The sequence below is a fragment of the Microtus pennsylvanicus genome, chromosome 9 (genome assembly GCF_037038515.1).
Source record: "Microtus pennsylvanicus isolate mMicPen1 chromosome 9, mMicPen1.hap1, whole genome shotgun sequence".
Classification (NCBI taxonomy): Eukaryota; Metazoa; Chordata; class Mammalia; order Rodentia; family Cricetidae; genus Microtus; species Microtus pennsylvanicus.
The window spans coordinates 50,923,304-50,938,923 of record NC_134587.1 but is presented as its reverse complement, the minus strand read 5'-3'; the positions used below and the strand labels follow the sequence as shown (position 1 = coordinate 50,938,923).

The 15,620-nt window shown below is 50.3% G+C and overlaps 1 protein-coding gene across 1 annotated transcript in view; it reads right to left on the bottom strand.

The window, feature by feature from the left end:
- Positions 1–15,620, bottom strand: part of Morn5 (MORN repeat containing 5) — a 35,147-nt gene that overhangs the window by 18,703 nt on the left and 824 nt on the right. The window contains exons 2-4 of the mRNA XM_075984617.1: positions 12,840–12,987; positions 10,750–10,861; positions 8,639–8,770 (exon numbers count right to left, since the gene is read on the bottom strand). Coding sequence (XP_075840732.1) covers positions 8,639–8,770; positions 10,750–10,861; positions 12,840–12,987 — 392 coding nt within the window. The remainder of the gene's footprint in view (positions 1–8,638; positions 8,771–10,749; positions 10,862–12,839; positions 12,988–15,620) is intronic.

The window sequence follows — 15,620 nt, the reverse complement described above, 5'->3', positions numbered from 1 at the left end:
GGTTGCTGTTATACAGTTGGACAAAGGAACCACTACATAGAACCCAGGGGTTCTCCACACTCCTTAACACTTCCACTGCTGATAGAAACGTAACAAAAATAGAATCAACCTGAATAGCCAGTGTTTCTGTCTGGACTTTTTGACAGGTCTTGTCAGGATTCAGACCCTTTGAAATGACAGTTTACGTAACCCTGCCAGATTAAACAAACAAACAAACACAAAAGTGAGACCAGAGGAAATATAAAGCTGGAGGCTAACAGGACCTGGTGTGAAGTGGAAGAAAGAGCTCATAAATGTTATGCTCAGCTTCATGGTCAGTCAAAGATGTGGTGATGGCAGTCTCGCCCGTGCTCTGCCTGTAGTCTTCTGTGCCCACAGCATTGGTCTTCCTTGTGCTCCCCTATATATGCCTTCACCTCCCCCAAATTGTTTCATAGAAGGATTATTGACAGTGGCTGGCTGGTTATAGGTTCTTTAAGCAGGACTGATTAGAAATTAATATTAGTTGATTATGGGTCTAGGGTCTTCGAGCGTCTATCTCCCCATGTGACGAAAAGGTGCCAGTATCTTTGTATTTCTAGAAAGGACAGTTCAGCTTTTTGACAGTATGTGGTAGCCTCGTGTTCCATACCAACTGGGGCACAGAGGACACACCTTTATCAGGAAGTTTTAACATCTGTAGAAGAGCTCACCTGCTTAGGAGCATTGTGACAGAAGACTGGGTTGTGGAGGTACATTCACACTCTGCTCTGTGCAGGTTGGGGCCATATGACATGGAGGTACATTCAGGTTCTGCTCTGTGTAGTGGGGGCCGTATGACATGGAGGTACATTCACACTCTGCTCTGTGTAGTGGGGGCCGTATGACATGGAGGTACATTCACACTCTGCTCTGTGTAGTGGGGGGCGTATGACATGGAGGTACATTCACACTCTGCTCTGTGTAGTGGGGGCGTATGACATGGAGGTACATTCACACTCTGCTCTGTGCAGGTTGGGGGCGTATGACATGGAGGTACATTCACGCTCTGCTCTGTGTAGTGGGGGGCGTATGACATGGAGGTACATTCACGCTCTGCTCTGTGCAGGTTGGGGCCGTATGACATGGAGGTACATTCACGCTCTGCTCTGTGTAGTGGGGGCGTATGACATGGAGGTACATTCACGCTCTGCTCTGTGTAGTGGGGGCCGTATGACATGGAGGTATATTCACACTCTGATCTGTGTAGTGGGGGCGTATGACATGGAGGTACATTCAAACTCTGCTCTGTGTAGTGGGGGGCGTATGACATGGAGGTACATTCACACTCTGCTCTGTGTAGTGGGGGCCGTATGACATGGAGGTATATTCACACTCTGCTCTGTGTAGTGGGGACGTATGACATGGAGGTACATTCACGCTCTGCTCTGTGCAGGTTGGGGACGTATGACATGGAGGTACATTCACACTCTGCTCTGTGTAGTGGGGGCGTATGACATGGAGGTACATTCACACTCTGCTCTGTGTACTGGGGGCGTATGACATGGAGGTACATTCACACTCTGTGTAGTGGGGGGCATATGACATGGAGGTACATTCACACTCTGTGTAGTGGGGGGCGTATGACATGGAGGTACATTCACACTCTGCTCTGTGTAGTGGGGGCGTATGACATGGAGGTACATTCACGCTCTGCTCTGTGTAGTGGGGGCGTATGACATGGAGGTACATTCACGCTCTGCTCTGTGTAGTGGGGGCGTATGACATGGAGGTACATTCACACTCTGTGTAGTGGGGGGCGTATGACATGGAGGTACATTCACACTCTGTGTAGTGGGGGGCGTATGACATGGAGGTACATTCACACTCTGTGTAGTGGGGGCGTATGACATGGAGGTACATTCACACTCTGCTCTGTGTAGTGGGGGCGTATGACATGGAGGTACATTCACACTCTGCTCTGTGTAGTGGGGGCGTATGACATGGAGGTACATTCACACTCTGCTCTGTGTAGTGGGGGCGTATGACATGGAGGTACATTCACACTCTGCTCTGTGTAGTGGGGGCGTATGACATGGAGGTACATTCACACTCTGCTCTGTGTAGTGGGGGCGTATGACATGGAGGTACATTCACACTCTGCTCTGTGCAGGATGGGGGCGTATGACATGGAGGTACATTCACACTCTGCTCTGTGTAGTGGGGGCGTATGACATGGAGGTACATTCACGCTCTGCTCTGTGTAGTGGGGCCGTATGACATGGAGGTACATTCACACTCTGCTCTGTGTAGTGGGGGCGTATGACATGGAGGTACATTCACGCTCTACTCTGTGTAGTGGGGGCGTATGACATGGAGGTACATTCACACTCTGCTCTGTGTAGTGGGGGCGTATGACATGGAGGTACATTCACACTCTGCTCTGTGTAGTGGGGGCGTATGACATGGAGGTACATTCACGCTCTGCTCTGTGTAGTGGGGGGCGTATGACATGGAGGTACATTCACACTCTGCTCTGTGTAGTGGGGACGTATGACATGGAGGTACATTCACGCTCTGCTCTGTGCAGGATGGGGGCGTATGACATGGAGGTACATTCACACTCTGCTCTCTGTAGTGGGGGGCGTATGACATTTAGGTACATTCACGCTCTGCTCTGTGCAGCATGGGGGCGTATGACATGGAGGTACATTCACGCTCTGCTCTGTGCAGGTTGGGGACGTATGACATGGAGGTACATTCACGCTCTGCTCTGTGCAGGATGGGGACGTATGACATGGAGGTACATTCACACTCTGCTCTGTGTAGTGGGGGCGTATGACATGGAGGTACATTCACGCTCTGTGTAGTGGGGGGCGTATGATATGGAGGTACATTCACACTCTGCTCTGTGTAGTGGGGGGCGTATGACATGGAGGTATATTCACACTCTGCTCTGTGTAGTGGGGGGCGTATGACATGGAGGTACATTCACACTCTGCTCTGTGTAGTGGGGGGCGTATGACATGGAGGTACATTCACGCTCTGCTCTGTGTAGTGGGGGCGTATGACATGGAGGTACATTCACGCTCTGCTCTGTGTAGTGGGGGGCGTATGACATGGAGGTACATTCACACTCTGCTCTGTGTAGTGGGGGGCGTATGACATGGAGGTACATTCACACTCTGCTCTGTGTAGTGGGGGCGTATGACATGGAGGTACATTCACACTCTGCTCTGTGCAGGATGGGGGCGTATGACATGGAGGTACATTCACACTCTGCTCTGTGTAGTGGGGGCCGTATGACATGGAGGTACATTCACACTCTGCTCTGTGTAGTGGGGGCCGTATGACATGAAGGTACATTCACACTCTGCTCTGTGTAGTGGGGGCGTATGACATGGAGGTACATTCACACTCTGCTCTGTGCAGGATGGGGGCGTATGACATGGAGGTACATTCACGCTCTGCTCTGTGTAGTGGGGGCGTATGACATGGAGGTACATTCACACTCTGCTCTGTGTAGTGGGGGCGTATGACATGGAGGTACATTCACGCTATGCTCTGTGTAGTGGGGGGGTATGACATGGAGGTACATTCACACTCTGCTCTGTGTAGTGGGGGCGTATGACATGGAGGTACATTCACACTCTGCTCTGTGTAGTGGGGGCGTATGACATGGAGGTACATTCACACTCTGCTCTGTGTAGTGGGGGCGTATGACATGGAGGTACATTCACACTCTGCTCTGTGTAGTGGGGGCGTATGACATGGAGGTACATTCACGCTCTGCTCTGTGTAGTGGGGGCGTATGACATGGAGGTATATTCATACTCTGCTCTGTGCAGGTTGGGGACGTATGACATGTAGGTACATTCACACTCTGCTCTGTGTAGTAGGGGGCGTATGACATGGAGGTACATTCACACTCTGCTCTGTGCAGGATGGGGGCGTATGACATGGAGGTACATTCACGCTCTGCTCTGTGTAGTGGGGGCCGTATGACATGGAGGTACATTCACACTCTGCTCTGTGTAGTGGGGGCGTATGACATGGAGGTACATTCACACTCTGCTCTGTGTAGTGGGGGCATATGACTTGGAGGTACATTCACACTCTGCTCTGTGTAGTGGGGGCGTATGACATGGAGGTACATTCACACTCTGCTCTGTGTAGTGGGGGCCGTATGACATGGAGGTACATTCACGCTCTGCTCTGTGTAGTGGGGGGCGTATGACATGGAGGTACATTCACGCTCTGCTCTGTGCAGGATGGGGGCGTATGACATGGAGGTACATTCAGGCTCTGCTCTGTGCTGTGGGGGCGTATGACATGGAGGTACATTCAGGCTCTGCTCTGTGCTGTGGGGGGCGTATGACATGGAGGTACATTCAGGCTCTGCTCTGTGTAGTGGGGGGCGTATGACATGGAGGTACATTCACGCTCTGCTCTGTGTAGTGGGGACGTATGACATGGAGGTACATTCACACTCTGCTCTGTGCAGGATGGGGGCGTATGACATGGAGGTACATTCACGCTCTGCTCTGTGTAGTGGGGACGTATGACATGGAGGTACATTCACACTCTGCTCTGTGCAGGTTGGGGCGTATGACATGGAGGTACATTCACACTCTGCTCTGTGCAGGTTGGGGCGTATGACATGGAGGTACATTCACACTCTGCTCTGTGTAGTGGGGGCGTATGACATGGAGGTACATTCACTCTCTGCTCTGTGCAGGTTGGGGACGTATGACATGGAGGTACATTCACGCTCTGCTCTGTGTAGTGGGGGGCGTATGACATGGAGGTACATTCACACTCTGCTCTGTGCAGGATGGGGGCGTATGACATGGAGGTACATTCACGCTCTGCTCTGTGTAGTCGGGCGTATGGCATGGAGGTACATTCACACTCTGCTCTGTGTAGTGGGGGCGTATGACATGGAGGTACATTCATGCTCTGCTCTGTGTAGTGGGGGCGTATGACATGGAGGTACATTCACACTCTGCTCTGTGTAGTGGGGGCGTATGACATGGAGGTACATTCACACTCTGCTCTGTGTAGTGGGGGCGTATGACATGGAGGTACATTCACACTCTGCTCTGTGTAGTGGGGGGCGTATGACATGGAGGTATATTCACGCTCTGCTCTGTGCAGGTTGGGGACGTATGACATGGAGGTACATTCACGCTCTGCTCTGTGTAGTGGGGGGCGTATGACATGGAGGTACATTCACACTCTGCTCTGTGCAGGATGGGGGCGTATGACATGGAGGTACATTCACGCTCTGCTCTGTGTAGTCGGGCGTATGGCATGGAGGTACATTCACACTCTGCTCTGTGTAGTGGGGGCGTATGACATGGAGGTACATTCATGCTCTGCTCTGTGTAGTGGGGGCGTATGACATGGAGGTACATTCACACTCTGCTCTGTGTAGTGGGGGCGTATGACATGGAGGTACATTCACACTCTGCTCTGTGTAGTGGGGGCGTATGACATGGAGGTACATTCACACTCTGCTCTGTGTAGTGGGGGGCGTATGACATGGAGGTATATTCACGCTCTGCTCTGTGCAGGTTGGGGACGTATGACATGGAGGTACATTCACACTCTGCTCTGTGTAGTGGGGGCGTATGACATGGAGGTACATTCACACTCTGCTCTGTGCAGGATGGGGGCGTATGACATGGAGGTACATTCACGCTCTGCTCTGTGTAGTGGGGGCGTATGACATGGAGGTACATTCACACTCTGCTCTGTGTAGTGGGGGCGTATGACATGGAGGTACATTCACGCTCTGCTCTGTGTAGTGGGGGCCTTATGACATGGAGGTATATTCACACTCTGCTCTGTGTAGTGGGGACGTATGACATGGAGGTACATTCACACTCTGCTCTGTGTAGTGGGGGCGTATGACATGGAGATACATTCACGCTCTGTGTAGTGGGGGGCGTATGACATGGAGGTACATTCACGCTCTGTGTAGTGGGGGGCGTATGACATGGAGGTACATTCACGCTCTGTGTAGTGGGGGGCGTATGACATGGAGGTACATTCACACTCTGCTCTGTGCAGTGGGGGCCGTATGACATGGAGGTACATTCACGCTCTGCTCTGTGTAGTGGGGACGTATGACATGGAGGTACATTCACGCTCTGCTCTGTGTAGTGGGGGCGTATGACATGGAGGTACATTCACGCTCTGCTCTGTGTAGTGGGGGCGTATGACATGGAGGTACATTCACGCTCTGCTCTTTGCAGTGGGGGCCGTATGACATGGAGGTACATTCACGCTCTGCTCTGTGTAGTGGGGGCGTATGACATGGAGGTACATTCACACTCTGCTCTGTGTAGTGGGGGCGTATGACATGGAGGTACATTCACACTCTGCTCTGTGCAGGATGGGGGCGTATGACATGGAGGTACATTCACACTCTGCTCTGTGCAGGATGGGGCGTATGACATGGAGGTACATTCACACTCTGCTCTGTGTAGTGGGAGCCGTATGACATGGAGGTACATTCACGCTCTGCTCTGTGTAGTGGGGGCGTATGACATGGAGGTACATTCACACTCTGCTCTGTGCAGGTTGGGGACGTATGACATGGAGGTACATTCACGCTCTGCTCTGTGTAGTGGGGGCGTATGACATGGAGGTACATTCACACTCTGCTCTGTGCAGGATGGGGGCGTATGACATGGAGGTACATTCACGCTCTGCTCTGTCCAGGTTGGGGACGTATGACATGGAGGTACATTCACGCTCTGCTCTGTGTAGTGGGGACGTATGACATGGAGGTACATTCACGCTCTGCTCTGTGTAGTGGGGGCGTATGACATGGAGGTACATTCACACTCTGCTCTGTGTAGTGGGGGCGTATGACATGGAGGTACATTCACGCTCTGCTCTGTGTAGTGGGGGCCGTAGGACATGGAGGTACATTCACACTCTGCTCTGTGTAGTTGGGGCAGGCACGGCAGCAGGGCACGTTTGCACTTTGCCAGTCAGTTCTCTGGTTCCTTTCTCTTTTGTTTGCTGTTCACGCTAATGTTTCTTAGAAGTGGCATTTCCCGCCCAATGTCATTTTTTTCCTACACTTCCAGAAACAGCATCATTGCACTCCTCACAGACTCCAATTTGCAGTGCCCGCTTGGATCTCAGCTGCAGCCTGACAATGCCCTCTTCTCAGAGTTCCTTAGTACCTCCACTCACTTCCTGTGACCCCCACTGTTGCCCTTTGCCCTAGGCCCAGAGGTGGGGCTGCTCCATGTGTGACTTTCTCTGCTGTCTCCATGATCTATTGGTGCTTTCTTGGTGCTAGCCTTTTAGCCAAGCTCCCGACAGCTACTTCTTCCTATTTTCTTGACAAGTCCTGAATGCAAGTGGAGGTGAGAGTTCCTTTCACATAGACCCTGTGACCATTAAGCAAATGTTGACAGAAATAGGCATTTACAGCTTAAATAAACGTGAGAGGGACACTAGCCTTCGATAGGCCCTTGGGGAAGTCACGCTGTGTAGCACTGGCTCACTTGGTCCTGAGGCACAGTGTCCCCACAAGAAGGGGAATCGCTGGGCCCTGGATCTCAGCATTCCGTACACTCTTTTCAAAGCGGTTCTGGATTCCAGCCTTGGGATCAGCAGATGCTTCCCTGGCTCTCATGCCAGCCCTATTGGCAACATTCTGCATCCCCACTGACTGAGTGATGTCCCTGTGGGAAGGGGATGCTGTTCACTGCCGTGGAGCCATTCTGCTCTACTAGATATTTCCTCACACAGAGAGCTTCTCCACAGACTGCAAATCCCTTAAAAGTATATACACCCCTCCTTCTCTCTGTGTGTGTGTGAGTGTGTGTGTGCGCGCGCACACGCGTGCATGTCTACAGATGTTTGCACGTCTTTGAGAAGGACATAGCTATCAGTACTGTAGTGGGACTATGACCCCATGAATTATAGGAAACACTCATATTTTTATTTGTACACTGCCTCCTGAGAGTTAGGTCACTGTGAAGTCTTATCAGCCTTGGGGTCTCTCACTAAAATGAAGTTCTGTATGCACCAGCTAGCCGAGGGGCCGGCCAGCCAGCCAGCTTTCCTGGACTACACGGAGTCACTGCTATTTGGCCATGCCTGTGCTTTCCCACTGACTGACAAGCTCCTTCCCACATCCAGGGTCAATTCCTAGGTGCCGACTGAGATGCCATGTTCTTCTCAAAACCTCTGGTACCTTGGTTCTGGACTGGGGACCATAAACTACTCCTCCATGGTGCCCCCACCTTTCCACTTCTAGGGCCATGTCTTCCTTCTGATGGCCTGTTCCATGATGCAATCAGTTGTCTGTTGTTTTCTCTACTGCCTATGGGAGCATCAGCTCCAGCAGGAAGGGGCTGGGATGTAGCTTCTCTCTGCTATACCCAGTGCCAAGCATGGCATCTTCAACACAGCAGGAGTCTACTAATGCTAATGAAGGGATGCTTACAGAAAGAAGAGCCTTACTCTTTCAGCACACACTTCCGTGCTCTCACTCTGGCCGTACACAGACCTGCCAGCTTTGAGGTCAAGGGGACATCCAGATGACCATATTCATCTCTTTCTTAATGTATTCACACACATGCATGCACATGTGTGCTGTTATCCCTGCAGGTGAAGAGAAAGCATGTCCGCAGTGTCAGCATACACCTACCTGCATTTCTCAGAAAGCGGTTACGGTAATCCTTGATGACTCTGGTCTTGGGGTCGTAGAAGCCATCGCCACAGTCATAGCAGCCAGTGGGGATTTTTCTAGGTGGGTCCATGTTGGTGAGCTGAGAGATACCTTAAGGAGGCACAAAGGACAGGTAGTATATCACCAAGGCCATGTGCACCCCTAGCTGTTGTTCATGTGGCCGTGGGACCAAAGGCTACTTTTGCAGGGCCAGGAGCAAAGTCATCAGGAACAGGGCCCAGGGAGCATTTGAAAACGGGGCAGTGAGCAGGGCCTTGGGAGCTAGACCCTTTGCCTTCTCTGATATCATCCTCATCCATTTCCTGGGCCACCATGATAAAGTTCTGAAGTCAGAGAAACCCAGGGGTGAGTCAGAGATGGCCAGGAGAGTAGATTCAAGAGGGCTAGCCAGTGTGTGGACAGAAGCCACAGGTGTGAACCCTTGGTCGCACTCAGGACAGAAGCCACAGGTGTGAACCCTTGGTAGCACTCAGGACAGAAGCCACAGGTGTGAGCCCTTGGTCACACACAGGACAGAGGTCATGGGTGTGAACTCTTGACCACATTCAGGACAAAGGCCATGGGTGTGAACCCTTGATCACAGGACAGAGGCCATAGGCGTGAACCCTTGACCACACGCAGAACAGAGGCCACAGGTGTGAACCCCTGGCCACACTCCAGGAAACCTAAGAACAGAACCCAGAGAGGGAGGTCACCAGGAAAGGGCAAACAGAGGTCTGCACCTGGACTTTCTCCAAAATAGCCACAGTGGTACTGTAGGCAGAGTCTGCTTGTTTGTCCCAGCCCCCGAGACCCGAAATAGTCACACAGACACTGTATTCATTACAACACTGCTTGGCCAATCACTTAAGCACATTGCTAGCTAGCTCTTATGTCTTAAATTAACCCATTTCTATTATTTTGTATTTTACCACGAGGCTCATGGTTTACTAGTAAGGTTTGTGGGCATTTATCTCCTTCAGCAGCTACATGGCATCTCTCTGACTCTGTCTTCTTATTCCCAGCATTCAGTTTAGTTTTCCTGCCTAGCTCTATCCTGCCCTGACACAGGCCAAAGCAGCTTTATTCATTAACCAATGGTTCGCAGCATACAGAGGGGAATCCCACATCAGTGGCTCCATTCATTGTTTCTTGTGTACTAGACATTTGGCTCCTCCTGTCTCAGGTAATCCTCAGAGGGAACTCACATCCAAGGCTGAGTAACAGGCCCAGTGCAAGGTAGCTAGGAAGCTGCCAGGCTCTGGGCCCTGGGTGCTAAGTGACACATGAGGGAAGGAGTGGGTCTGAGTCTGATCCCTAAGTCAGGGGCACTTCCCCAGGAAGGAAGGGGCATACAGACATTTTAAGTCTTGGAATGCCATGACTGGAGTAAAGAAGGATGCTGGAATGTTCTTTTTAATATTAAGTCCTGAATTTCCCTTTCTCTGAGCAGAAAGTTGAATGCCCACCATGCCGTGCTTGCATATCTGCATCACACAAAAGCAATGCTTGAATGTTGTCTAATTATACACTTGACCCTGACCAAAATACATGTGTATTGGCAATGATTGCTGAACGCCTCAGTCGAGTTGCCATCTTAGAGATGCTCTCGATTTTCTCCCCCGTGAGGCAGGGCAGGGAAGAGTGACCAGAAGGGGCACCCTAAACAGTCTAAGAGAAGAAAGGGACTGGAGGGACCCAGCCCACAGAGCACATGTCCCGTTGGCCTGTGTCCCCCTTTCCCACCCTCTTGTGCTGTAATGCTTACATATTTTTAGCATGACAGCTGTCGTGTGCCATACACCTGACATGCATGCAAAGCACCATTCCAGGTACAAATTTTCTTATTGGCAATGGACTTGTAAGGCAGAAAACACTGCTTCCCTGACTTGGATGGGGAAAGCGGAGGCACAGAGAAGTGGGGTTCCTTGGTCTCCTCCGCTTGGCCAGCCCAGGGGCCTGAGATGTGAGGACGGGGTCCTGTGGCTCTCCTGGGCCTGCTGCATCCATCTTCCCCTCAGGAAGGTTCAGTGGGAACCAGACATTCACTTCAGGTGCCTTCAACCTCCCTCTCGCTGTGGGTGTGCTACCTGAGGGCTTCAGGCCGTAGCAGATCTCGGTGTGGAATCTCCGGTCATAACTGTCACAGTAGTGCCAATGTCTGTCCTCATACTGCAGCCCATCAGCAAAGGTGTACTTGCCCTGGAAGGAACCAAGGAAACAGTTGGCTTCTCACTGCCTCGGGAATGAAGTGACAGCTGTCACAATGGCCATGGTTGTGAAGGTTAGGGGAGACAGAGGTACTGCACCCAGCCTATGTATGATGCAGAAATCATGGAGACTGCATGTGGCTGGGCAGGTGGTCTAGGCTCTGACCAGGTTCCTCATTGATAGGATTAGGATGACAGTATCCCTCTAACAGGGGTGGCTGGGAATTTGGTGAGATAGGTATGTGCCAAGCTTATCTGGGAGGTGTGTGTGTTTTCCAAAGAGATTTGCATTTGAGTTGACAGACCAAGTACAGAGATCACCCTCGCCCATACAGATGAGCACTGTTAAAGACCTGATCAGAAGATGGGGCAGAGGAAGGACCACTTGCTCTCAGCTGTCCTGGGATGCCCATTTCATCTTGGCCTTGGACATCAGCACACCTGGCCTCTGCCTCTCGAGAGTCTCTGATTTCAGTTTGGACAAGAACTCCAGCTCTGGCTTTCTCCGAGCCTCCAGCTTTCAGAGGATACACTGTGGCCCGGCTTCCATTATCTCATGAGCCAGACTCTGTCCGTCTGCCGTGCCCTCCTGATCACCCTCCTCCGAGTGCTCTAATACCCACAAAGGAACACTTGCACATGCTGTTTTTCCTTTTATTATTATTGTAGCTGGAAAAGCCAGAGCCAGGAGCCACAGCCTCCTGCCCAGATGTGTGCATTCTGTTCTTGCTGCTTCAGAGCTAAAGGAAACCTCAGGATGTAAAGAGCACATCAGCCTAGGCCTCAGGAAACATGGGTGGAAATTCCCACAATACTGTTTGTTCACTGTGTGACCTTGGGTAAGTCACATCCCCTTCCTGAGGCTTAGAGTCTCCAAGCTATAAAAGAAGAAGCATTTCTTAACCTTTATTTAGGTCATGCGTCAGGCCCAGCAAACACTCAGGGAAACTCAAATGAGTGCAGGTCATTTCCCCGCAGAAAAATATAGTTCCATATTCACAGAGGCTTTTGTGTGTGCATAAATCCGGGATCCACTGATCCCTAAGTTCTACCCATAAACCCCAAGATGAGAACCTTTGGATTAGATGATGTAGCAGGGGTGGTGCTGTGTGTCAGGAGATGGCTGAGAATGCACACTTCTCCCTCTACAGTGAGCACCATTGTGGGCGGCTAAGCTACGCCGTCCCACCCTACCCCCAAAGCTGACCAGACCTGCTGGAACTTGTGAATGTGTTACCTTGCATAATTTTAAAAAGAGACCTCTTCTAGAACCTCTCAGTGTGAGGGTCCTTACAAGAGAGAGGTAGACAGGGCCAGGGGAGAGGATGAGACGACAGGAGCAGGGGGAGAAGAGGTGACTTGGAGCTGTAAGCAGAGACTGGAGTGACACCTGGGCCTGAGTCGAGAAACGCAGGCAGCTTCTAGAAGGTAGAAAAAAATGTGAGGAAAGAGATTCTCTCCTGGGGTTGGCCTGCTGGCCCTGTTTAGGCTTCCAGTCCTCAGAGCCATACGATGGTACATGGAGGCTGACTTAACATGGTCAGCTGAGGGGTAATCCGCCACGGCAGCAGTACATAGCCACACTGACTGTTGTTAGTTCAAGGCTCGGGAGCATAGACTGGGCAGTGGCGGTGCACACTTTAATCCCGGCCCTCGGGAAGCAAAGGCAAGCAGATCCATGAGCTCAAGGCCAGCCTAGTCTATACAGTGAGCTCCAGGGCAGCCAGGGACACGCAGAAAAACCCCGTGTTGAAAACCACACACACACACACACACACACACACACACACTGAGGAGCACGCATTTCAGAGATAGAGAGTCACTGGCCAGAGAGCAGACTGTAAATGGCACAGCAGGATGGAGGGAGGAGAGAATGGAAAGAGGCAACAACAGGTAGGGAGGCTAAGGGGCTACGGCAGGTGGGGGGGCTCTTCGTGCCTGAGACCCTTCCCGAAGCCCCAGCTGGTCACCTTCACCACCAATCCTTTCTCCCAGGTGGCGTCGAATCGGCTCCCACTAGGAAAGAACAGGGTTCCTTCTCCATGGAACATGCCGTCCTTCATGTTCCCAATATATCTCGTCTCAGTAGGGAGGATGTACTCGGCATCGCCCTCCATCCTGTAAGGACATGGGGGGACAGTCACTCTCTCCATCCTCAGGTGTCATTCATCACGATTCTGGCAGAGCTTTTGTGGGGCTTTGTTTTCATCAAAACCGCAAAAAAAAAAAAGTTGTTTAAGATGCGCAGCCTTTGCTCTGTCATCCTCCCTGCCGCTGCAGACTGTCCTAGAGTTGATGCTGTTCACTGCTGGCCTTGCTAGGTCCAGAGAGGGCTGTGGACGGTGTCAGAGTTACACAGCAGAAACTGCAGAGACCAGTGGCTCAGGCAGCTGATTCTGAGTCCACCGTGACCAGTTCAGTCTTGCCCACTAAGCAAATCCTTGTTCTGTCAAATGTTAGCTTGGGCCAGCTACAGAAATCACTCTGCACCTTACCTTACCTTTTTCATTTGTCAAATGGAAATCACTATGAGGCATGGTGGCTATTACAAAATGTAGAAGGTCTTTCTTCTTCTCTGTGTTCTCAAGTAGAATCATCTAGAACTCAACTGTGCAGCACTTTCAGGAAAATCATGACCATGAGGTCAGAGGCCCTACATTTATTTATTTATTTATCAACAGGGATTCACTCTCTAGCCGATGCTGGCCTGGAACTCATGTAGATCAGACTGGCCTTGAAGCCATGTCAATCCTCCTGCCTCAGCCTCTCAAATGCTGAGATTGTAGGTATAAGCCACTATACCGGGTTTTTCATTTTTATATTTAGATATGGTACAAGCAAATCATGAATTTTAATGTTTTGTTAAAACAGTTTTATTTATGAAGCATAATTGATATGCAAAACTATACACAAACTTAAAGTGTATAGCTTATGAGTCTTGACACATATCCTGGAAACCATCATCATAGTTAATATAATTAATATATCCCCCACCCCCAGCTGCTGCATAATCTTCTTTAATCTTTCTTATTCGTTCTTTCCATTCCTCATCCCTAAGCAAATACTCATCAATTTTCTGTGACTATGAATTCATCTTTACTTCCTATAATTTTATATAAAAATCATATACTATGTGCTCCCTTTTGGGAGGGGGGACTTCTTTCACGCAATATAATTCTTCTGAGATCTATTCACGTTACTGCTGTGTGAACCAGCATTCTCACTGTGTGTGCTCGTCCAGTGAATGGATATTCCACATTGTTTGCTCATTCACGTTGGAGGACATTTGCGTTGATTCCAGTTTCTGTTATTACAGTCTCAGCTGTTGGAGCACCCACAAGTATGCCTTTGTATGAGTGTGTATTTCCATTTATCAGGCTAATACCTAGGAGTCAAATGCCTGTCTTACTTTTTAAGAAAATGTCAAGCTCTTCCAGAGCACTTGTCCAATGTTATATTCCCACCAGCAATGGGAAGTCTATCTAAACCAAATATTAAGTATTAATTTATTTTATAATAAGAAGTGATTCCAGGCATTTAAACTCTAAAAATAAATTGCCTCCTCTCAGACCAAGAAAGAAAAGAGCCCCCTCCCCCTGCCATTATCTCCCCGTGAAAACAACATCTGTATGTATACTGTTAAGTATCCCTTGAATCCCCTCGGGGCGTTCATTAGCTCTGCCTTCTGATGAGGAAATCGAGGTCCACCTCTAGCGGAAGACTGGGTTCTCTCAGTGCTGTTTCTCTCATTACATGCTGGATCTAAGCAGCCCCAAGGATGACTGTTGCCAAAAACCAAGATTCAGGCAGAGTACATGGCAAAACTATGAAAAGAAGACCAGCAAGTCAATGACTATCTTCTTGTGGGTTGTGGGCAATCGAGAGGCTCCTGTCAGGTCTGGCTTTCAGTACTGTGACTACAGTAGTACCAAAAAGACCTCATTGCTTGGGATGAGCAGGGGTGGCTGGTGCAGTACAGACAGGTCAAAGTGTGTAGAATTCTGGCCTTCTATCCATATCTGTCTGTCTCACTGACTTTACGTGCAGAGCACATCATAAAGATGTGTGTGGGTTTCCTGGTTTCCTTCATCTCCACCTGACAAAACTTCTGCTGTAGCAAGGCCAGGTGGGAAGATGTGATGTGGTTTAGACACAGCAATGGGTAGAAATCCTTACCCCATCGCTTCTTAGCATTGTATTCCTAAGAGTGAGTAAGCTGCTTGTTTTGCCTAAGTTCAACCATGTACGTGCGAGATCAGCCTGAACTAGATCACTGTTGTGGAAGTGTTGTACACCCAGCATCTTTGCCACCTTCCGAAGGGTCAGACAAGAGTCTCGAGTCCTTTACCTTCTCCCTTGCAGAGCTGATTGAAGATCTGAGTTATCACCCATATGAATTATCACCACTTTCTCTAGGAAACCATCCCTATGGCCGGCCATCGCTCCTGCAGCCTCAAACTCAAAACACCCTGCAGTTCCTCTAGCCTGTGTACACAGACTCTCCCAAATCAGGCCCTTCATCTCTCCATCTCCACAGCCCCATGGAGTGATTTATACCCCAACAACTAGCACTTATCTGTCAATATACTTCCCCCCAGCCTCAGGCTCTCCAGCTCTGAAAAATACTCCACTTTCTTCATCTGGAGCTGCTAGCCACACTGGGTCCTTGGCCTCTCCCTTGCCCACAGTGCTGACCTTGATTACTTGTAACTGTGTCGGGCTTACTTGCCCTCATGTCTGCATGAGCTTTT